The 24,380-nt window shown below is 45.0% G+C and overlaps 1 protein-coding gene across 1 annotated transcript; it reads right to left on the bottom strand.

The window, feature by feature from the left end:
• Positions 1–9,294: 9,294 nt before the first annotated feature.
• LOC310777413 (uncharacterized protein) lies at positions 9,295–23,977 on the bottom strand. The gene is made up of 5 exons (XM_083637743.1): positions 23,938–23,977; positions 17,102–17,717; positions 15,400–15,730; positions 15,098–15,276; positions 9,295–10,541 (listed from the first exon to the last, which is right to left on the bottom strand). Exons 1-5 carry the CDS (start codon positions 23,963–23,965, stop codon positions 10,235–10,237), a joined length of 1,461 nt encoding a protein of 486 aa, XP_083493869.1. The 5' UTR covers positions 23,966–23,977; the 3' UTR covers positions 9,295–10,234.
• Positions 23,978–24,380: the final 403 nt, after the last annotated feature.

The following is a 24,380-nucleotide window of genomic DNA, read 5'->3' as shown; positions in this document are numbered from 1 at the left end:
ACAAACTTTATTTAGCAAACGGCATGCATGGCGATTACTTTGGCGTATGACTCCATTGAACGGTGGCGCTCCTCTTGAGGTGAGAGGAGGGCATCTGTATAGGCTAGGATAGGGAATCTCCCCCTCGTGGGGAATTCTTCAGGAGTCAATACTCGTTGGTGGCGGACTGGGGAGGTGGGTGGGGCAAAACGACGCTTCAGAGGACAGCTTCAGAGGAGATGGACTGCCGTGAAGCCAGCTGCTGCTATAATCTGTCAGAGAGAGAGGTGACGTAGCACCCTCGCTATATGTACAGTACTAGGATAAACTGACGTCATAACTGACGTCATACTTGAACTTAACTGACGTCACGGGCTGATCAGTAAGGCCTTCTGCTTGAAATTTGGTCTGGAAACCTCACAACTCATACTAGTTAACTGCTGCAGGGTCCCGGATTTCTGGGTGGTTGTGACGTCACACGGATTCGTCCTATATGGAAAGAGAACAAGAGCTAGGCTAGGGAGAGGGAGAATAGACCCTTTTCACGGGGCCATTTTGTGCAAGCAAAGCACTAATGAGGGTTTCCAAATTCCAATCATGGAAGTTGGAAACCCTCATTAGTGTTTTGCACCTGTGTTTACCCTGCCTTTTTGACACAAAATGGCCCCCGTGAGAAGGGTCTATGGTAGGGAGAGAGAGGGATGGGGAGAGATAGGAGAAAGAGATGGGAAGAGAGAGGTAGAGGGAGAGAGGGGGGTCGAAGAGATGCTTCATTGAGGATGACAAAGCGACTGACATGCACAGTGTTAGAACAAAAGTGTCTTTAGAGAGCTGAGAGGACGAGCAGAGAGAGACAAATGGTGAAATGCAACCAGGGTGGGGGGGGGGGGAAGGTGCACAGTGCTGGTAGAACTAAGATGGAAAGAAAAATGAATAGGAAGAGGGAGAGTAAGTGGACATGAGAAGATAGACAGAGAGAGAGAGAGAGAGAGAGAGAGAGAGAGAGAGAAAGAAACACGGGACATGGATACAGAAAATAATTATGCAGACAAAAGTCCTGTTCAAAACCGTTCCCCATTAAAGAAATAGTGGGATATAGTGTGTTCGCCATTTTTTACTAGTGTCCGAATTCTCAACTATTAATTTGATTCACTTTATCACTATAAAATACCCACAATGCACTACCATTTCTAGTGAACAGTGAATATACCATATACATTTTCTCCCACCAGAAGGCAATTTGGTTGACCAAAGGAGAAGAGTGAGGTATAGTGTTTGATCGTTCCCCATATAATTCACTATGATAAACACTACGTGGGGAATAGTGAGTGAGTGAACCATTCCAAACCGGTTAAAGAGAGTAAGAAAGTAAAAGAGGGAGCCAGAAGAAGAGAGGGAGAGAGAGAGTGAGAAGAAGAGAGGGAGGAGAAGAACAGAGAGAGGAGAAGAAGAGAGGGAGAGAGCTAGAGGAGAAGACAGAGAGAGAGAGAGAGAGAGAGAGAGAGAGAGAGAGAGAGAGAGAGAGGGAGCTGTGTCAGAGTGATTGTGAGATGGCGAGGCAGTAGCTCTGGGCAGGGTGAGAGGAAGTGATGCGTGCGCTAACAGGAAGGAGCAGATCTCGGCGGCACGCTCCGATCAAACACCAGTCCTCCTCCCAGGCGCCCTCCTGACCGCCAGCACAATCACACACACACACACACCCACACCCACACACACACGGGCCAGTTGGCATGCAGGGCCTCAGTGGGACAGTGTCCAGGCGATGTCTGGCGACCTCCTCCATGACACCACGACACCAGCCTCTCTGTCTCTTCCAACCTACTGCCGTTCACTCTACAGCTATAATAAGCGAGATGTAGGCTATGTCACACAGCTAAGAGCTATAAAGTGAGATACCTGTACACTTAGGATTAGACATTTTCTCTGCACATTTTATTCATTCATTTAACTGCTCAGTTATGGGTTTCTTTTTGTAAATCTATTCTATTGAATTCTGCTGTATTCTATATTTAAAGGCTTAATGAATCCTAGAATGTCCCCTACCATTGAATAGATGAGGCGTGTCTCCCTGCTTTAGGGAGCTATGTCTTAATGTCCCTTAATGATCTAAAAGTAACATTCTGTGAAACAGTGAATATTGTATTGTTGTATTTTTCATTTGTTTATTTAATGAAAAGAAGTACTGAGTACAAAATTTCAGTGACTTCAGTCTAAACATTTGTTGTTATGGCCGATGTCAGCATTGACCTTCAAAAAACCGTACTTACAGTAGCAGTCAAACACTAGTACATATAACCGAGATGTACGTCAGACAGCACTAAGTGAGATGCATGTGCCATTCAGATATGAACACACTGCACATCATGCCCGCATGTCCAGACAAGCAACAAAGGAACAGCTGTGTGTCTTTCACAGGCCTTTGCCTCAAAAGCACAATTACAATTGTATACGGTAATACACGTTTTCCCCTCCAGGTGACACTGGGGTGGGGGGATATGGATCAGTCTCTGTCTTTATGTTTATTTGCCTGTCTGGCACCTGTGTGACAGCGCTGATCAAACTTTGATGCAACCTGATGAATCTCACCACTGTCCAGTGTTATCAATAAAAGGCTGCAACTCATTATTGCATTCCAGCATTTTCATGATGAGATGCATCACTATACACTGATTGGGTGACATATTTTGAGATTGATTTGGTTGCATTATTTGTGGGGCCGACATGTTTATCTTTTTTTTTTACTTCCTCATCAGCATCATCAACACTTCTACATGCCATCCCTTGTATTTTGTCGTCTTCTATATCCATAAATAAAATCAATGCAGTTTAGCCTGCAGAAATCATATTTGTGTCTTTCATATACGTTTCATTTGCAAAGCAGTATGTGCCCTGCAGTACACTTACTGCTTGGCTTATCTCTCTCTCTCTGTCTTGTCTTTGGCTCAGTGGTTTGGAAATAAAGGCAGCAGACAAGTGATAAAACACAGACACTACAACATCTGAAAGGTTAACTCAAGGGCAAATATGCACAATGGCACTGCATATCATGCATGCATAACAATGTTCACATTATGACATGCTTTCTTTAAGTAGTAAGGCAATCCTATGGGCAATCTATAGGAACTTTTTTTCTCTCTTCTTTGATAACGAAGAATTTGTTGGACAGCCTAAATGTAAACGGATGAATGTTGGAGCGCATTGGAGCGTTTTCAGGATTTGTGTGTGTGTGTGTGTGTGTGGTGTGTCGCTCAGCAATATACAACCTGTTCGTCACCTGACTGCCGGCAGCCTCAATGTAAACAGGACAATGTGCCAGGCTCCATGACGCTGTTCAAACATACAGAAGCATTATGCCAACATCAAACACTCTTCTCTGCTCTCACACATCACACCACTGTATGTTGTGCTCATCCTTGTTACTGTATCACATGGGAGCTTCGTGACTTGTAATTTTTGTTATTTTATTGTTGATATTATTCTATATGTTATTTTAGGGCTCCCGAAACCCATTGGCAACCTGTTTTTGTGTGTGTAATCGATTGGAAGATTGCAAGGTTTTTCTCATTCTATTGATAGTATTCTGTTACATCACCGCACGGCCATCTTGGTAGGAAAATAACAGGTGATTATAATCAATTAACAGGGGGCAACAATCAAATGATAAACAGCCAATGAGCTGTGTTTATTGTAGAGCCATATTGGTAGGAGAATGCGTGTGGCATCATGGGAATACTATGAATAGACTTAAAATGCCAGCTTATAATGCACTGGACAAATATAGCATTATTCAAACTGACGTGCCCTTTAAAGCATCTCATTTCATCATCTCCAACAAGCTATTACAGTTCATGCTGTTAAGGTCATGAACGTGAATATCTTCCTTATGATTTACCAGCCTTTTCTGACTTCATTACAGGCTGCGCACTCCTGCGTCTGTGTGTCATCTGAAACAACATTCAGGGAAATGACGTCAACATGAGGGTGATCGCTCAGAAGATGAGGGAAAGTCTGTTTCTGTGCACTCCTGCTTATGTTCTCAAACTCCGAATGGTGAAATGAATTATTGACCATGTCTGAGAGTCTTTTGTTTTGGAAGTGACATCACCCCTCCCCTCCCCAGATTTTACACCGTACCACCTCTCCCCTTTACTGGGTTATTATAGCCTATTACACCTATATAGGCCTCATAAATGGCTTTGATGCACAAAATCCATGCTTCCAATCCAAATCAATTCCAAGATTGAGAATATCTCATTATCAAAGTCAGTGAATAACAGGAGCAAGTTTCAACTTACAATTAGGCTATGACAAGCCAAATAAAATAAAGGCAGATTTTCTGGAATGCCTTGAATGAAACCACACAATCTTTACCATTGGATGCTACGATATCCAAGCCTATTTTTCAGCCTAATCTCAGGGTTTTCTCCAATTTTCTGTCACCTATCAAAAGCTGAAAAGCAAACTCTAGCCTTGCCCAAGGTGTGAATGCCGCTGACATCATTCCCACTTGTCATCACGGTTGTTCGCATGATTGTGCGATGAAATCCAGGATAAATTCTGAGAACATGTTTTATAAAAGAGGCGCGCAGCAGTGTTTTCTTACATAATGCCCAGGAACAGAGGGACAGTGGACACTAGACAGGAGCTCTTTACAGGGCCGCTGGACTGTGTCTGCTAAGTGCTTTCAGAGAGGGATCGGCAGGGAGACAAGCACACATACACACAGACAAATATACTATCTGTGCACAACATGCATGCAGACCGGACAGAGATCCACTATCCTGACAGAGGGCTAACACCAAACACTCTTCTTATGTAATCCTCACCACTAGAGATCACTACAGAGGCTTTAAAGGTCCAATCCGTCACTTTAACAGATCTCCAGCCCCTGCCACTTTGTTTAGGGTAAGCTGAGGGATGTGGCACTGGGGGAAATACCTTGGAAGCTGGTGTGATGGTTTGTGCCAGGAAAAGTGCCTTTCATCAAGAAACAACGACAGTATCATGTCAACACAGACGAAGAACAAAGGGGCAAATATGGCTCTATTGTCACCTCACGGCTAGTCTCTCCCCCAGACTCAAATATTACGTTGAATCGCTGCGCTCCGCATGCTACATAAGTGAGCCTGTGCCACTTCACAGTGTTTGTCCAAGCGGCTTATGTCACGCACCAACTCCAAGGTGATCTGCTGCTTAAACGCAAGCATGCATTCATCAACTGCTGTGCCATTCTCTTAGAAGAGGTTGCAGACATCATCATTCTTGTGATCACTGGCAGGGACCACACCTCAGGGTTCTGTGGGCACGGGAAGGTGTTGGAGAAGGTGACGACTGATCCTGAGGCAAGAGAGTTCCTAGGACGAGTGGGTGAGAATCTGGAGTTAGGAGACGGAGTCACCGCTGATATATACGGTAAAAGGTAGTTGACCTCTCCATCGTGTATGGTGAGAGTGCAGAATCAGATGTTACCTGCGGGCAGGCCAGAGCTTCCAAGTGGCTCAAACTGAAGAGGAAGTGTACAATCCGTCTGTCACCTGATGATGACTCGCTGGATCTTCATGTGGAAAGGACAAGCTGGCAATACACTCGACTCCAGCTCCATGACCATTGATTGATTGATTTATTTGGACGGGACAGTGCAAAATTAATGAACACAAAAACCATGAAGCAGATACAGTCACCTGGAACATAATAAGAGTGTAAAAATTGCCGGATTTAGCACGAGGCTAATTTCCATCCGTTGTCCCCGAAACATATAAAAACAGAAAAAACAGAATATATAAAACGTAAAACATAAGTAGCAGCAATACACTCAAAAATACATAGCAGCAATACACTTACAAAAATACATAGCAGCAATACACAAAAATACTGGAGGCAAGAAACATATTACCTGTGGTCACATGACTGGTTGGACTTCAGCTATTGTTTAAAGGAACACTCCGCCCATTTTCAACCAGCTTTGTATCATTAGAACATCAGTACGGTAGTATATCAGAAAACTGTAAACGGTTTTGAAGTCTGTCATTTAATTTGACAGTTATTGAGTGTTAAAGTGTGGACCAGTGACGTCACTGGTCCACACTAACTCAAATTAATAACTCATTAACTCAAATCAACTCTCAATAACTGTCAAACTATTCATCATTCATCTAGTTTGACAGTTATTGAGAGTTGATTTGAGTTAATGAGTTATTAATTTGAGTTAGTGTGGACCAGTGATGTCACTGGTCCACGCTTTAACACTCAATAACTGTCAAATTAAATGACAGACTTCAAAACAGTTTACAGTTTTCTGATATACTACTGATGTTCTAATGATACAAAGCTGGTTGAAAATGGGCGGAGTGTTCCTTTAAGTTGACCTCTAAAAGTAGCAAGAGTTGGCAATACACTCGACTCCATCTCCATGACGAGCTGGCAAAACACTCGACTCCAGTTCCATGACGAGCTGGCAATACACTCGACTCCAGCTCCATGACGAGCTGGCAATACACTTGACTCCAGCTCCATGACGAGCTGGCAATACACTTGACTCCAGTTCCGTGACGATTTGCTCGGGCATCCCTCTCCAATTGCTCATGGCTGGGAACTTGTGAATGGTACGTGCCGACCAGTGTGTCACACCCTTCCCCCTTTGCCCCTGCAGCTCACACTTCATCACTGTTCAGAAGATCATGGGAGTTGTGATGAGAAGAGTGTGTGGACAATCAACAGATGTTCTAATCATTGTTAAAATTGCACATTCAGTTTAAATACCTTATACTTTTTTAAATACCTTGTACTGCCATAAAGTGCATATTGCTGTACAAATGTATGCCAATCTATTCCAATAAACATCTGTATCATTCAGTTCAATTGAATTATTTCAGAAATTGACCAGAGAGACCGAAGGTTTGTTTCTCATGAAGCCATGAATGTTTGATCTCTGTGTACTTACATGTTGTTTCAATGTTTATAAATCAACTCGGCATGACCAGAGCTTTCATTAGAGCCTAATACGAAGGCTCTACGATGAGTTTGACAAATTTACCTTTTGGAGCTGAAAATCGGTGGCCATCTTGGATTTGAAGGTAAAAAAAAAAGGTCAAATCATCAAAACAGTGATTATGAATTCTTTGACCCAAAAGGTTCCAGAAACGATGTACTTTGCATCATTGTAGGCCAAGCCATCGAAATTGTCCAACATAGCCGATTGTAACCATTTTGGATATAGGGATCTCAAAAAAGTTGCCCGCATTTTTGTGAGAGGCGCGGGGGCTAAATTTGTTTATTAACCTTCATAGATGACAAATCCACTTAATGAACCTATGCTCTCCACGGTCACGGAATCATCACGAATGCCCCAACTATTATGTTATAAATAATTTGACAACAAAAAATGTATGAAATCTAAAAGAAAATGTATTCAAATTAGTAGAATTGTCAACATATAACACAGTAAAAACGTTGCAATTTTCAAAATATAAACAATAAAAAGCAGACCAATAAAGACCTAAATAAAGAACTAAATCTACCAGCCGCATGCATAATTATATTTTACCGGCATTTGGCTGGTGGCTGGTGCTAATTTTGTGGCTTTTTATCTACCTTATTTCTAGCTGCCATGATGCCTGATGGGTGCTTCTTCCGCTTCCGGTGTAATTTTTACACTGTTTTAAAGCCCCATTCAGTAAGATTTCCAACTGCGCCCTCTGCGTGCATTAGTATCGATAACGATATCGCCGTTCAAAGTCAACAAAACACAGCGCCAGAAGCTCTATGTACATGTTGTGACATCGGGTACTCACCACGTGATGAAATAATAATCCATAGTTCTGTGAAACATCATTTTCGTAGCAAATCCGAATCGAGTTACTTCCTCGTTTTCATGAACACAGCGCTTACGCTGTACAGCGCATGCGCGCATGCTTTTCTTTTTTCTATGTTATTGACACGGGACGCTGACAGCAAACTGCTTAGTCCCAGTGCTGGCCAATGGAGGGCGGTGTGGGATAAATAAAGACGAGGGTCTCCCTATTAAAAGTCAATCTACCATGTCCTGTGACTAAATAGCTGTTATATTACAGTAAAAAATGTCAAAAATCTTACTGATTGGGGCTTTAACTTGACAAAAAAAACGTCTATGAGGAGTTTACAGCAGCGCCATTCAGCCGTGTCGTTCGGGTGCTGGGATAACGTAATCCATTGTGGGTAGTCGGCTACTGTAGCTAATGCTAACGGCTAGTGTAATAGACTTTACATGGCAGTAAAACGCCACTGAATGACCAAATTGAGTGTTAAAACAGCTGGATGCTGACAAGATAGGTACATGAAAAATTTTAATCCGGTTTCAGAAAAGGACATACAGTAGTACTGAGACAGCACTTACAAAAGTAATTAATGGTCTCAGAGTGAGCGCAGATAATAAAAACGTCTCAATCCTTGTTCTTCTCGATCCAATAAGTGCTGCGTTCGATACTATCGACTACAACATTCTTCTGAACAGACTAAATAGCATTGGAACCGTACTGAACTGGTTTAATACCTATAACTTTGTTACTTTGGCTTATATTATTCTTGGTGCATTTCCATTTGACTTGCGTCATTTTCGTTTTGGTGTTCCCCAGGGCTCAATCAATCCTTGGTCCGACTTTGTTCTTGCTCTATATGCTTCCAATTGGTGAAATTATTCGTCCCCATGGTCTTAATTTCATTGTTATGCTGATGATTGTCACGGGCAGTTTTATCAGTAATCATAATATGAAGGCTCATGTCTAGGGTTTAACTAGCACCGATGCCACCGTGACATGTAAAATGAAAGCTGTCATCACTCAGAATGAAGGCATAATATAGCTATAAATTCTGAAACCTGTGTGGAAAGCGGTGCAGCATACTTCGTGTGTACACATGGGTCCCTATCGTTGCATCGGCGCTGTTTCTAGGCCCGAGCGCCTGGCCCAGCCCAAATCAGTGGGCGTGGACCAGCGCACTTGATATCGTCGTGCTGGCGCTACACGCAGCCTAAAGCATTACAACCACGCCTTTTAAGCGTAAAATTATGCACCGTCATGCTCATTGGATAACTGCAGTAAACAAATCGCACGCTTGCCTTTTTAGCTCCAATTCCAGTGATCCCGCAAAACCAGACGAAAGCCAAACGCTCTGCCCCCCCCCCCCCCTCCCTTCATCCAGTCTGTCTGTCTGCATTATAGGCTATTATTCCATATTATTATGCTTCTCAAACCAATCTAACTGCAGTTTCAATACTGCAAGCATGTAATACGCTACACTATAGCAAGATCAAAGTGAAAATAATGTTCTAAATGCATCAGCTAGAAAAATATAGCCTATTAGATTGGTGAAAGTTTGTCCAGAAAGATATCATTTTCTCTCGCCTGCTGCAGGAAGGATGATGCACATAAATATAGCCTACATTATGTAAAGTCATTGCATAAATGTGTTTTTATTGTAAAACTAAATGTGGAGTAGGGCCAAGTTATTGGAGCGGACATCACAGTACTATAGCAGATGACAGTAGAAGCTTCCGAAGCGCGTTCCGCTGTCACTTATCTAAATCACGTTAAATCCACACAGGGTATATATAGGCTCAAGAGGACATATATGTTTCACATAGGGTGGTGTTTCATTTCAATGTTTTATTTGGTCCAATATTGAAATGTTCTACAATTGCAGGATGTCTTACCATTACACATTATTTTAGATCTACCTTTTATATCTATTTCGGCTCATTTGGTTGCTATTTAGTAGAGAAATGGAGGACCCAATTGCATGCTGGGACAGGGACATTCACAGGCAGTAAACTTACAACTGCTATTTCCTATGGGAAGCTGGGTGCTGCTATGTGTTGTGTCTGTCTGAGCGAGGGAGTCAGAGAGAGAGAGAGAAGGGTGACAGAGAAGAGGCAGAAGAGCACTGGCGCACTGAATAGGCCTGGTTTCAGAGAGAGACAGAGAAGGGTGACAGGGGAGAGGCAGAAGAGCACTCCTTGACACTGGCGCACTGAATAGGCCTGCTTTTCAAAGGCGCAAAGCGCTAAATGTACGCCAGCTCGGAAGATAGCAGTACGCCGGTATTTAGCGCCGACACGCCCACTTTGGCCCATTCTGGGACTGCGCCACGCCCATTCGGCCTAAAGCGCATTTGGCAGCGTAAAGCCATATTGATATCGTCCCAAAACAGGCGCAAGGCACGTTTTTTTGCGTTTAAGGCCCGTTTTAGCGCCAAAGGCCTGTGGGAGAATAGGGCCCATGGTTTATATATCTGGTCCCAGGGACGTTGGAACGATTTTCTGGGAGGGGGTGCGGGAAATCAGGGCTGGACTACCTCCACTTGCCCCTGACTTCAACAGCCCCACTTTCTTCAGGACCCTGTCCACATTGGGGATCAGTTTTGTCTGGAAGTCCCACAGCCGGATGTCGACATTGTGTTGCTCCATCTTTAACCTGTCCTTCTGTTGTAGAGCCTTGTGGACGTGAATGAGCCGACACACCGCTGGTGGAACATGGAACACTTCTCCAAAGCTCTTGAGCACCGTGTGCACCGACGTCTGCTCCACCAGCCTGTGACACGCATACACACACACACACACACACACACACACACACACACACACACACACACACACACATAGAAAAAATAATATTTTTGGATGTTGCTGCTGTTACTGTTTTCATATCCACTACTAGACACAATTAATGCTTTATACTATAAAGCATTAGGCCCAATAAGCAGGGGTCCACAACCTTTTTTAGGATTAGAGCTAAATAAAACTAGTCGCAAGCTACTTATTTTCCCCTTGGTTTCTTTTACTGAGTACATATTTAGCACATTTTAAAATTACTAGAAATGTTGCACGCTACGCGTGCTCGGTTCCTAGGGTGGAGACTCTGGTAGTCTCTTAAAACAGACGGTTGGCTCTCGCAATTTTCAAATGCTTCCACCCAAACATCTGTACTTCAAGCAGGGAGAAGTTGGTCAAAACGGAGAGGGAAACTCAGGGAAAATTATAGCTGCTGTGCAGCAATGGGTTGTGGCCGGGCAGCACTGACAATGATGCTCACGTCATTGTTCACAAGTCCCAAATCTCAAGTCCAAGTCAAGTCTCAAGTCTTTGAGGACAAGTCTCAAGTCACGTGTGACTTAAGTGTGACTCACATCCAAGTGTCCAGTCCAAGTCCACATCTCTGGGCAATGATGACATCATCAGTGATGTCACAACACTGATCACAACACTGATGACATCATCACTGATGTCACAATGCACAATTGCTCAAGTGACATCACTGATGACATCACTTATGACCTCATCATAACTGTGTGTGTGTGTGTGTGTGTGTGTGTGTGTGTGTGTGTGTTTTCCCAGGATGGCGAGGGCATGTCCCACTGTTCCCCAGGATGGCGAAGGCATCAATGCTCTTTAGGCTAGGGCAGAATTCAAAACATTGTCAAAGATTCAGTGATGTCATCAGTCTGAGGCTCACGAGAGAAACTGAGGAGGCTCATGAGAGAGGGAGAGAGACTGAGGGGAAGAGAGACATTGTGCCAATAGGGCAGGCAAGGCCACACAGCAGCCGAGCTGCGGGCAAGGCTGCGAGCTGCGAATGCAAGCTGCAGGGGCGAGCTGCAGGACGGGCGAGCCCGCGCAGCAGGGGAGCAAATGAATCTCCACTCTAAAATGTGCCATTTGATCACCGGATATTGATTGGTCTTCATAAAATGCATCCAGCACCAACTGGAGTTACAGTATAGCACTTTTTACAGAGGCTATCCCATTCATGTGTACAGAATTGGGACACATTACATTTGTTCAACCTACTGCATTGACTCTAAAAAAAAGGCAAATAAGATGTCACGTAAGACTCTGCGCCCCGTACCTTGATCTCACGTAAGACTCTGTGCCCCGTACCTTGATCTCAAGTAAGACTCTGCGCCCCGTACCTTGATCTCACGTAAGACTCTGTGCCCCGTACCTTGATCTCAAGTAAGACTGTGCCCCGTACCTTGATCTCAAGTAAGACTCTGCGCCCCGTACCTTGATCTCAAGTAAGACTGTGCCCCGTACCTTGATCTCAAGTAAGACTCTGCACCCCGTACCTTGATCTCAAGTAAGACTCTGCGCCCCGTACCTTGATCTCAAGTAAGACTCTGCACCCCGTACCTTTATCTCAAGTAAGACTCTGCGCCCCGTACCTTTATCTCAAGACTCTGTGCCCTGTACCTTGATCTCAAGTAAGACTCTGCACCCTGTACCTTGATCTCAAGTAAGACTCTGCGCCCCGTACCTTGATCTCACGTAAGACTCTGCACCCCGTACCTTGATCTCACGTAAGACTCTGTGCCCCGTACCTTGATCTCACGTAAGACTCTGCGCCCCGTACCTTGATCTCAAGTAAGACTCTGCGCCGCGTACCTTGATCTCACGTAAGACTCTGCGCCCCGTACCTTGATCTCACGTAAGACTCTGCGCCGCGTACCTTGATCTCACGTAAGACTCTGCGCCCCATACCTTGATCTCACGTAAGACTCTGCGCCTCGTACCTTGATCTCACGTAAGACTGCGCCCCGTACCTTGATCTCACGTAAGACTGCGCCGCGTACCTTGATCTCACGTAAGACTCTGCGCCCCGTACCTTGATCTCACGTAAGACTATGCGCCCCGTACCTTGATCTCACGTAAGACTCTGCGCCGCGTACCTTGATCTCACATAAGACTCTGCGCCCCCTGCGTACCTTGATCCCATGTAAGACTCTGCGCCCCGTACCTTGATCTCACGTAAGACTCTGCGCCCCCTGCGTACCTTGATCTCACGTAAGACTCTGCGCCCCGTACCTTGATCTCACGTAAGACTCTGCGCCCTGTACCTTGATCTCACGTAAGACTCTGCGCCCTGTACCTTGATCTCACGTAAGACTCTGCGCCCCGTACCTTGATCCCACGTAAGACTCTGCGCCCCGTACCTTGATCTCACGTAAGACTCTGCGCCCCGTACCTTAATCTCACATAAGACTCTGCGCCCCCTGCGTACCTTGATCCCACGTAAGACTCTGCGCCCCCTGCGTACCTTGATCCCACGTAAGACTCTGCGCCCGTACCTTGATCCCACGTAAGACTCTGCGCCCCGTACCTTGATCTCACGTAAGACTCTGCGCCCCGTACCTTGATCTCACATAAGACTCTGCGCCCCCTGCGTACCTTGATCTCACGTAAGACTCTGCGCCCGTACCTTGATCTCACATAAGACTCTGCGCCCCCTGCGTACCTTGATCTCACGTAAGACTCTGCGCCCCGTACCTTGATCCCACGTAAGACTCTGCGCCCCATACCTTGATCTCACGTAAGACTCTGCGCCCCGTACCTTGATCTCACATAAGACTCTGCGCCCCCTGCGTACCTTGATCCCACGTAAGACTCTGCGCCCCCTGCGTACCTTGATCCCACGTAAGACTCTGCGCCCCCTGCATACCTTGATCCCACGTAAGACTCTGCGCCCCCTGCGTACCTTGATCCCACGTAAGACTCTGTGCCCCGTACCTTGATCTCAAGTAAGACTCTGCACCCCGTACCTTTATCTCAAGTAAGACTCTGCGCCCCGTACCTTGATCTCAAGTAAGACTTTGTGCCCCGTACCTTGATCTCAAGTAAGACTCTGCACCCCGTACCTTGATCTCAAGTAAGACTCTGCGCCCCGTACCTTGATCTCACGTAAGACTCTGCACCCCGTACCTTGATCTCACGTAAGACTCTGTGCCCCGTACCTTGATCTCACGTAAGACTCTGCGCCCCGTACCTTGATCTCAAGTAAGACTCTGCGCCGCGTACCTTGATCTCACGTAAGACTCTGCGCCCCATACCTTGATCTCACCTAAGACTCTGTGCCCCGTACCTTGATCTCACGTAAGACTCTGCGCCCCGTACCTTGATCTCACGTAAGACTCTGCGCCTCGTACCTTGATCTCACGTAAGACTGCGCCCCGTACCTTGATCTCACATAAGACTCTGCGCCCCGTACCTTGATCTCACGTAAGACTGCGCCCCGTACCTTGATCTCACGTAAGACTGCGCCGCGTACCTTGATCTCACGTAAGACTCTGCGCCCCGTACCTTGATCTCACGTAAGACTATGCGCCCCGTACCTTGATCTCACGTAAGACTCTGCGCCGCGTACCTTGATCTCACATAAGACTCTGCGCCCCCTGCGTACCTTGATCCCATGTAAGACTCTGCGCCCCGTACCTTGATCTCACGTAAGACTCTGCGCCCCCTGCGTACCTTGATCTCACGTAAGACTCTGCGCCCCGTACCTTGATCTCACGTAAGACTCTGCGCCCTGTACCTTGATCTCACGTAAGACTCTGCGCCCTGTACCTTGATCTCACGTAAGACTCTGCGCCCCGTACCTTGATCCCACGTAAGACTCTGCGCCCCGTACCTTGATCTCACGTAAGACTCTGCGCCCCGTACCTTAATCTCACATAAGACTCTGCGCCCCCTGCGTACCTTGATCCCACGTAAGACTCTGCGCCCCCTGCGTACCTTGATCCCACGTAAGACTCTGCGCCCGTACCTTGATCCCACGTAAGACTCTGCGCCCCGTACCTTGATCTCACGTAAGACTCTGCGCCCCGTACCTTGATCTCACATAAGACTCTGCGCCCCCTGCGTACCTTGATCTCACGTAAGACTCTGCGCCCGTACCTTGATCTCACATAAGACTCTGCGCCCCCTGCGTACCTTGATCTCACGTAAGACTCTGCGCCCCGTACCTTGATCCCACGTAAGACTCTGCGCCCCATACCTTGATCTCACGTAAGACTCTGCGCCCCGTACCTTGATCTCACATAAGACTCTGCGCCCCCTGCGTACCTTGATCCCACGTAAGACTCTGCGCCCCCTGCGTACCTTGATCCCACGTAAGACTCTGCGCCCCCTGCATACCTTGATCCCACGTAAGACTCTGCGCCCCCTGCGTACCTTGATCCCACGTAAGACTCTGCGCCCCCTGCGTACCTTGATCCCACGTAAGACTCTGCGCCCCCTGCGTACCTTGATCCCACGTAAGACTCTGCGCCCCCTGCGTACCTTGATCTCACGTAAGACTCTGCGCCCCCTGCGTACCTTGGCTGAACTATCATCTTGTAATTGTGGTAATTGTTGTTTCTGTCCGGCTCCTCCATATAGATGTGCTGCAGAATATTGATGCCCGGCACGTCTTCCCACTGGGGTAGCTCAAACTTTCCACTTGGATCATTGAGTGTGCCGGGAAAGATACGATTCTCAATGAGGAACACTCCCGCCTGCAAGACAGAGGGAAACAAGTTTGAGGGATGCAGCATGGAAGTTAGAAAGAAAGTAGAAACATACAAACAAAATAACACACACACACACACACACACACACACACACACACACACACACACCTTTGGCTGCTGCTTATGGAGCTTGTCCATGAGAGGCATTAGGCCGTTGTCTTGGTACGGCATTATAATCTCATCTATGTCATTCAGCAAGACATAGCGTGAGTGGTCCATGCATCTGTAAACACATTCATTTAGCGTGGTCATCTGGCCATAGTAATGCATGTCCCCTCCGTGCTTTGAGAAGAGCCAGCCTGGAGATGGCTTGATGTGGTGGCCGATGGTCCAAGGAACCATCTCCACGAAGCCCTCCTTGCTGTAGCTGTGCAGCAGGTGGTCCAGGTCCGGACCACAGCTGGTGTTGTAGATCACCACCCTGCCCACACCCAGCAGCCTGGGACAAGGTCAGTAATGTATTAACATTCAGTGGCCACATCCAAACGTGGAAACAATCAATCGTAAAACCTTTAGACTATGCACTTGAGCTATATAACAACAATATAAACGCAACACAAAGGCCACTCTAAAATGTGCCGTTTGATCACCGCATATTGATTGGTCTTCAAAATATGCATATATGCATATCTGTACACAGAGTATTTGAGGCAGTCGTGCACATCCAAACAAATGTAAAGCTGGCTTGTTGAATGGCTAAAGAAAAGGTAAATTGGAGCTCCAGTGTGCGGACCTTCCCATTTTTCATATCTGTACACAGACCAGTCAGTAGCCGGTGATAAAACTGCACATTAAATTACTTTCAAACAGCTGCAAGAAAACAATACTGTACATAGCAATCTGCCAAAAGAGAGGCAAAGTGACCGCCTACTTCCTGCTTCAGCACTGTACCAGAGATTTTAATCCGCCATTTATTTTTCAATAGACATCATCAGTATATAAATGGGAGCTGGGGCTCTGTTTGTTTGTTTGTTTCTCTGTCCCACTGTGATTGTCCTTGTTTATGACATCATCAGTGATGTCATAAATCCCACTGTGACATCATCAGATCCCACTGTGACATCATCAGTGATGTCATAAATACCACTGTGACATCATCCGTGATGTCATAAATCCCACTGATGACATCATCAGTGAGGTCATGAATCTGACATCATCAGTGATGCTGGTCTCATTGGCCACACAGCAGTCGAGTTGCGGGCAAGGCCGCGAGCTGCAGGGGCAGCTGCAGGACGGGCAAGGCCGCAAAGCGGCAGAGGCAGCTCGGCGAGCCTAGGAATCGGGTGCGCGTAGCCCGCAAGATCCCTAGTTTCGTAAAATGCTTATAAAAAGAGTTTTACTGGTTCAAACCAAACGTTCAGCTAACGCTATAATCGGGAGAGACCATAGAACATTTCACTCGGACCAAAACTTAAAAAAACATAGAAAAAATATTTTCTTCAAACCCGAATTTCTTTTAACGTTTTGGCCCGAGTGAAATGTTATGCGATCTCTCCTGTTTCTAAATATATCTGTACCGTTTGGTTTGAACCAGTAAAACTCTTTTTATAAGCATTTTACGAAATGTCGATGGGAAAATAAATGGTGGATGAAAATCTCTGGTACAGTGCTGAAGCAGGAAGTGACGTTCCACTTTGGCTCTCTATATTCTGTGGGCTTATGTTTTCCCATACATGGGTGTGAGCACATACTGCATACACCCCAAAAAGGAAAAGACACCCACGCGTATAGGCTACTGGCACTGCCAACCTGACTCTGTCGCCCCACAAACATACATAATCATAGTTGTTGTTTTTTTAGATGTGCTGACCTGTACATCTCTAGGGTCTGTGTGAACTGGAGCACATTGTTGTAGTCTCCATACAGGGTGGAGATGCAGACTGTGAAATTAAACTGGAACCTGTTCACCTCTGTCCCACTGGTCTTCTTGTTCATAATGGGGAGGAAGGTCTGGCCGCCTACCTTCATGCTGCCGGAGTCAGCAGGCAATAGAGTCACGTATGTGGCGTTGCAGTCTTGGGGTATGTGACACATGACATCCGTAGTCACATAGCGAAAACCAAAATACTCTGTGTGTTGTAGAATCTTAGCCGGAGTGTTGCTAGTGCTAACATGGCCATTACAGCAGAAAACACAGTGAAGGGGCTGGATGGAATCTCTCCTGAATATACCAATAATGCGTACATCCCAATCCTTCACCCTCTGGTCCATATAGGCTGACACCAGCAGGTGTGGGGTCTTTTTGAGTGGGATGATGGTTTGTGCAGCGGTCTGCAATGGGCAGACAGACTGAGAATTGTAAGGGACTGGAATGGAGTCCTGGGGGCTGGACCTCCAGAGGATGTATACATGTATGTACGTCCAGATGATGGGACAGGTCAGGAGCAGGAAGATCACCTTCGAGAAAATACCTCCACATTTCCAACCTAGGGCAGAAGAGATGACAAATGAGACATTTCAAGAACCTAGCAAACATATCGGCTATTAAGCCAGGTTCTGTTCATCTCTACGATAGCCTTCGTAGGTGTGAATATGATCACTGATCAGAAACAAATCTTTTTTTCAACCGTGCATTTATCATTGTAACCTGATGCTGCCAGATGGAATGGTTTTGTTCCTCTCGTGAGATCTCATGGTCTCGCACGATCACGGGAGAGACTGAGGAGGCTCATGAGAGAGACTGATTGGAGAGGGAGAGAGGCGAGAGAGAGGGGGAGAGAGACTGAGGGAGAGAGAGGAGAGGGAGGGAGAGAGAGAGAGGAGAGAGGGGAGAGAGACTGAGGGAGACGCGCGCCAATAGGGCAGCCAAGGCCACACAGCAGCTGAGCTGCGGACAAGGCTGCGCAGCGGCCGAGCTGCGAATGAGAGCTGCAGGCCAGTTTGGCGAGCTGCAGGACGGGCGAGGCCGAGGTAGCGAGCGTGCGCAGCGGGCGAGCCTAGGAATCGAGCGCGCGTAGCTAGTTAGTTTCACTTCCTGTTCTGCATTTTCTACAATACATAGTGGATAAGAGAAACAAGCCTATCAAAGCCGCAGACACAAAGTTAGTTTAACTTCCTGTTCTATATTTCCTACAATACATACACACACACACACACACACACACACACACACACACACACACAAAAGCATATTCACAACTCTGCGTGAAGGGTGTTTCATTTAAGCTTTAGTACATTTGTGTTGACGTTGGACCATAAAGAACAAAGAGAACCAAATTCAGTTTAGTTTTGTTACTTTCTCGACGCCACCCAAAATAATCAAACATGAGCAAACATATCCACCTCCACACACACACACACACACACACACACACACATAGACACCTGCCAAACTCCAGCTCTTCCCCCATCTCGAACGCGCCCTACGTCTCAGACAACTAGAACCACTTCTTCCAAGCAAAACAGCATGAGAGCTTTTCTGTGCTGTGCAATGGTGCAAAAGGGTGTTGGTGTTGGTTACAGGTGACACCAGAGATGGGGACTTGGACTTGAGTCGCACTTAAGTCTCACTCACAGTGACTTGAGACTTGACTTGAGACTTGTCCTCAAAGACTTGAGACTTGACTTGGACTTGAGTTTTGGGATCTAATTCTATACTGACAAATCTATAGCCTACTGATATCATCCAATCAATGCTGATACTGTATGCTAATAGATAATACAGTACATGCTTTGAATTCCTTAGTTTTAGCTATGCAGTGTTCAAAGCAGACCGGATGGCATGTGGCAGATGATAGAACGCTCACCCATAAAAGACTTAAGACTTGACTTGGACTTGCCCCTCAAAGACTTGAGACTTGACTTGGACTTGAGCTCAAAGACTTAAGACTTGACTTGGACTTGCAAAAAATTACTTGTGAGCATCTCTGGGTGACACAGCATGAAGTTGGCATCTAATGGTTTGTGATTTCTAATAAAGTCTTAAAGCGCTGCCTGGAAACTGGCAGTGCTTTTAAAACACATATGTTACTCATGTGTTTTGACCATCATGGTCCTGTAATAAACCATCATTCAGGCCGACTGATATCCATCCAAAATACCACATTAAGACACCAAGACCTTGAGGAACACCATCTCAAAAAAATCATGCTGTGATTTGATATCAAGAACTTGACATTTGGAGATTGCACTAAATGAATCACATCTGTAGCATGACCTGGTTGGAGCCAATGGATGCCTTAGGTCTTCTACTTTCATATGATATAAGTATCTTCATTATAGCTTTAAAATTGAGCCCGCTACAGCCTCAGAAAGACAATAATGTCGGCCGTGGACAAGAAGAAGAAAATCGGCAACATTTTTGGGGACAGCTCCACCCGGGGACAGGTCACCAAAAACGGGGACTGTCCCCGGAAATCGGGGACATCTGGTCACCTTAATTCAATGTAGTGGGTAGAATAAACAGAATCTGTGTATGACACACACAAAAAACCCAGTTATAGTGTAAACACGGGGTTATGTTACACATTTACAGGTTTTTATGCATTTCTTAATATCTATTGAAGTCCTTAAACCATTGTCTCGGCTAAACGTAGTAGACCCAAAATCCTAAAGGGGAGGTTGAAATGAGGTAGGCTAAAGAGCTTTTTAAGGGCCATTTGAGCTAATTGGTAATCATTCCCCTCAAGGATTTGATTTGATTTATTATTAGGATCCTTCCTGGAGTCCATACATTTACAAACAAGACAATCAGTTACATAATAGGCAAAAATAATACAACACAAATTCAAACGAATGAAAAGGTATAATACGAATTATACATTAACCAGACAGAAAGCTGCTGGTCTGCAATTAAGAATTAACATCTCAGTGTTGTCTCTAATGTCTCATCTGACATGTGCACCTATGTGCAGTGAATATGCCACTGTCTCTGACTTGTCTTATCACTCTACTGCCTTATTGCTTGTTGTGTCTCTTGTTGTTTTTGCACTCATATGCCCTGTTATATTTGTACTATGTTGTAAACGGAGTCCACAGCACAAGAATTTCACACGTGATACTTGTACCACGGAGTGACAATAAAAATCTTGAATCTTGAATTATTGAATATTATTTCCAATAAAAAATCCCCCCCAATAGGCAAATCACATTTTTCCAAACCAAGTGTTGTAGTTAGCTCTGGTCCAATGCGCTAGCACCCTGTTACTGACCATAATTTTGGCCATAATTTTGGACCATTGAGCTTTTCCCCTCTACACTTCCGTCTCTAGACATGACTTACTTTAAGCTGGGAACTGAAGTGAAGATGGTTTTTGAACGGTAAAAGCCTTTTCTCTGAGGTGTGTGTGTGTGTGTGTGTGTGTGTGTGTGTGTGTAGGGTTGTGCTTATTCCACAAATTTGCAGTCAAAGGCTTTTAGTCATTTATATCATTCCCCCTATACTATTAACTATACATGTAAGCTTGCCTTTACTTGTTGCATTGAAGTGTGGGTTCTATGAAACAAAACCATTCACATCCGTTCTCACACAGCTGTCTTTCTCTGGGAAGTGTCAGACAGACAGAGCTGTGGTAACGCCTATGCTGCATCCTGTTTACCACTGCTCTCACTCAAGTCACTCAAGTCACTTTATTTGCCATTTGCAGTAAGAACTGCATTGGAATTGGGGTGCTAGGAGCTTAAAAACATACATAACAAATCACAAGACAGCATATAAAAACATTTAGATACCATGTAAAAAGAATAAAAGGAATAAAAAGGTTAAAATTTTAAAAAGATAAAAGGAGACAAGTGCATATTGGATAGAACCGAGTTCACCAGCTCAAGTTTTAAAGTGCAAGATAATTAAAGTGCACATGAATTAAGATAAAGTGCCTATGCATAGAGGCAACATTGCATGTACAGTTAGGTATAAGACATCTTATACAAAGGAAAAGCAACAAAAAGTAAGGCATGGTCTACAGCTTGGCGGGTGTAGGATCTAGCGTTTGGTATTAAGGTCATTCAGACTGCGTACCGCACTTGGAAAAAAGCTCTTTGCAAAGCGAGTGGTAGAGCATTTTATAGAGCGGTAGCGTCTGCCGAGGGGAAGTAGGTTAAAGAGGTTAGCGGCTGGATGACCTGCGGGGTCTCTAACAATGCTAGAAGCACGGGCCAGAAGTCTAGAGCTGTAGAGCTCTTCTAATGCAGGCAGGTCGGCCCCGGTTGCCCTGCGAGCACGGCGCACAACTCTGTTTAGAGATGTTTTCTCCTTCACAGTAAGGTTACCAAACCATATGGTGAAAGCTGGTGAGGATACTCTCGATGATACATCGATAAAAATTAAGGAGGACCTGACTGTTGTGGGTAAAATGCTTTAGTCTTCTTAAGAAGAAGAGCCGTTGCTGAGCCTTTTTGATGACTGTTTTAGTATTGGAGTGCCAAGTGAGGTCATCAGAGATGGTGACACCAAGAAATTTAAAATCCCTAACCATCTCGACTTCAGAGCCGTTGATTAGAATGGGATGGTGGGGTCCCTTAGTGCGGCGGAAATCGATGACGAGCTCCTTTGTTTTAGAAGCGTTAAGTATGAGGTTGTTAGCCTCGCTCCACCTGACTAGATTTTCCACCTCCAGTCTGTAGTTGGACTCGTCATTTGAGCTTATGAGCTCAATGACGGTGGTGTCGTCCGCGTACTTTACAATCAGATTGTTAAGGAAGTGGGCAATACAGTCATGAGTAAAAAGAGTGAATAAAAAGGCACTAAGAATACAGCCTTGAGGCGAGCCGGTACTGAGGACAAGAGTCTCAGACAGATTGTTACCGATCCTCACTCTTTGGGGTCTCTGAATTAAAAAGCTAAAGATCCATTCACAAACAGCATCGCACAGACCAAGATTTTGCAGTTTGTGGATGAGGAGTGAGGGAATGATCGTGTTAAAAGCAGAACTATAGTCAATAAAAAGCATTCTGACATAAGATTTACTTTTGTCTAGGTGCTCGTAGACGGAGTTCAAGGCTAAGGAAATGGCGTCCTCCACAGATCTATTTTTTCTATAGGCAAACTGCCAAGGGTCAAGAGAAGGAGGGATCTGACGCTTAATGTAGTCCAGCACTAGATGCTCTAGACATTTCATGAGCACTGAGGTGAGGGCAATAGGCCTGTAATCATTGTATCATGTAACAGGTGTTTTCTTAGGTACCGGGACTACAATAGATTCTTTAAAACTCCTAGGGACAATACGACGTTGCAGTGTTTCTCTGTATTGCCCACACAAACACACACACACACACACACACACACACACACACACACACACACGCACACACACACACACACACACACACACGCGCACACACACAAACATCACGCCTGTCTCAAGCACATTTTTGTAAGTCTTGTAATCATAACTCATAACTAAATCATAATATAACCCTTGCAATTCATTTAAATTCAATATGTAAATGTATGGAGGTATCTGTATCTGTGCCCCCAGGGGTCCTTTTTCTCATAATCCGCCTATGACTAACGTTAGCTATTTTGACCCCCCCCCAGTATTTCAAAGTGGATGAGCATAATATGATCATAAACTTGGATATAAAACCACTCATTGAAATTGGTTGAGAAATATAAATAATATAGTGAAAGACCGGAGCTCCCCATTCACTTCCATTTGTTTACAAATGGAGGTTGACCAGATCCATATGGCGGCGACGGTGACATAAGAGGCACAGAAACTCCAATTCTCCAAAGTGAGTCTCGTTTTCAATTTCACGTAAATCGCATAGTAAACAGTCTACCTTCTTCAGGGGTAGCATTAAACCTACCAGTCTCTATTGCTAAGGGAAGGGTTCCAGGGCATAACTGGGCAGTGGGCACACAGATCTTTTTCATCTGTCCATGTCAACCTTCACCATAACTGTCTTTTATGAGACGATAGGTTCTTAGTTTTGGTTTATCCCATAAGTCAACAGACCATTTATCCTTATACAAAACAAACATACTCATAGTCTCTCTGGTATCGTTCATATACATACAGTTCAAAGAAATTCAGTATGGTATTAAAAAGAAAAGACACGTTTTTTTCAAGTTCAATAAATGCATGATGTTGACAAAGTAATTTTGCCAAAAAATTAGTAATCGCGTTAAATAATCGTGATCTCATTATCAGTCAAAAATAATCGTGATTATGATTTTTCCCATAATCGAGCATCCCTAGCGCAAGGGCAAAAATACCACAAGAAATCTCAGAATGCCCTTAAAAACCATGATCAGGGGCAATAATTGCCCCCACGATTCAAATAACTTTCCTTTCTTTTCATTCAATTCAGTTAATTCCATTTCCATTTCCCTCTGTTAACACACACTGAGTGACTCAGCACCTGCAAGCTGGTTGCCAGAAGAAGACAAACACACTCACACAAACAGAGCTGTTGTTCACACTTTAGCAACATTATGCACTAAATCCTTTCATTTTACGTGCCCCGAAAATGTTGTAAATGCACCCATTTTTTAGACAGGGTGGGCAAAAGTTGCCCCCCAAATATATTTTTTAAATTTCCTATACAGGCAGGTTAAGAAAAGCCTCACTGTGGCGAACACACTTAAAGTAGTTTGTAGCCTAACTTTTCTTAGTAGCTCCTCCGGTGAATGACCTTAACCCAAATCTAAGACAAGTTTGACATCCAAGTTTTTCATGCAACTGGCCACTCAGATAGGCTACTCACCGGTTGATGCTCCTTTTACGTTAACCATCAAAAGCTCCGTGTCCTTGGTGGCTCAAACTGACACTGAAGTGCTCGGTTTGTTACAAGGGTGTCACAGTGAACCACTTGAAAAAAACTACCGGTACTTGAGATCAAAAGATTGAGCCAGGAGTTGCAAGCAAAACAGCATGAGAGCTTTTCTGTGCTGTGCAATGGTGCAAAACGGTGTTGGTGTTGGTTACAGGTGACACCAGAGATGGGGACTTGGACTTGAGTCGCACTTAAGTCTCACTCACAGTGACTTGAGACTTGACTTGAGGCTTGTCCTCAAAGACTTGAGACTTGACTTGGACTTGAGTTTTGGGATCTAATTCTATACTGACAAATCTATAGCCTACTGATGTCATCCAATCAATGCTGATACTGTATGCTAATACATAATACAGTACATGCTTTGAATTCCT

The sequence above is a fragment of the Poromitra crassiceps genome, assembly GCF_964638095.1.
Source record: "Poromitra crassiceps genome assembly, chromosome: 5".
Lineage (NCBI taxonomy): Eukaryota > Metazoa > Chordata > Actinopteri > Beryciformes > Melamphaidae > Poromitra > Poromitra crassiceps.
Note: the sequence above shows the minus strand (reverse complement) of the source record. Positions and strands in the feature narration are given on the sequence as shown.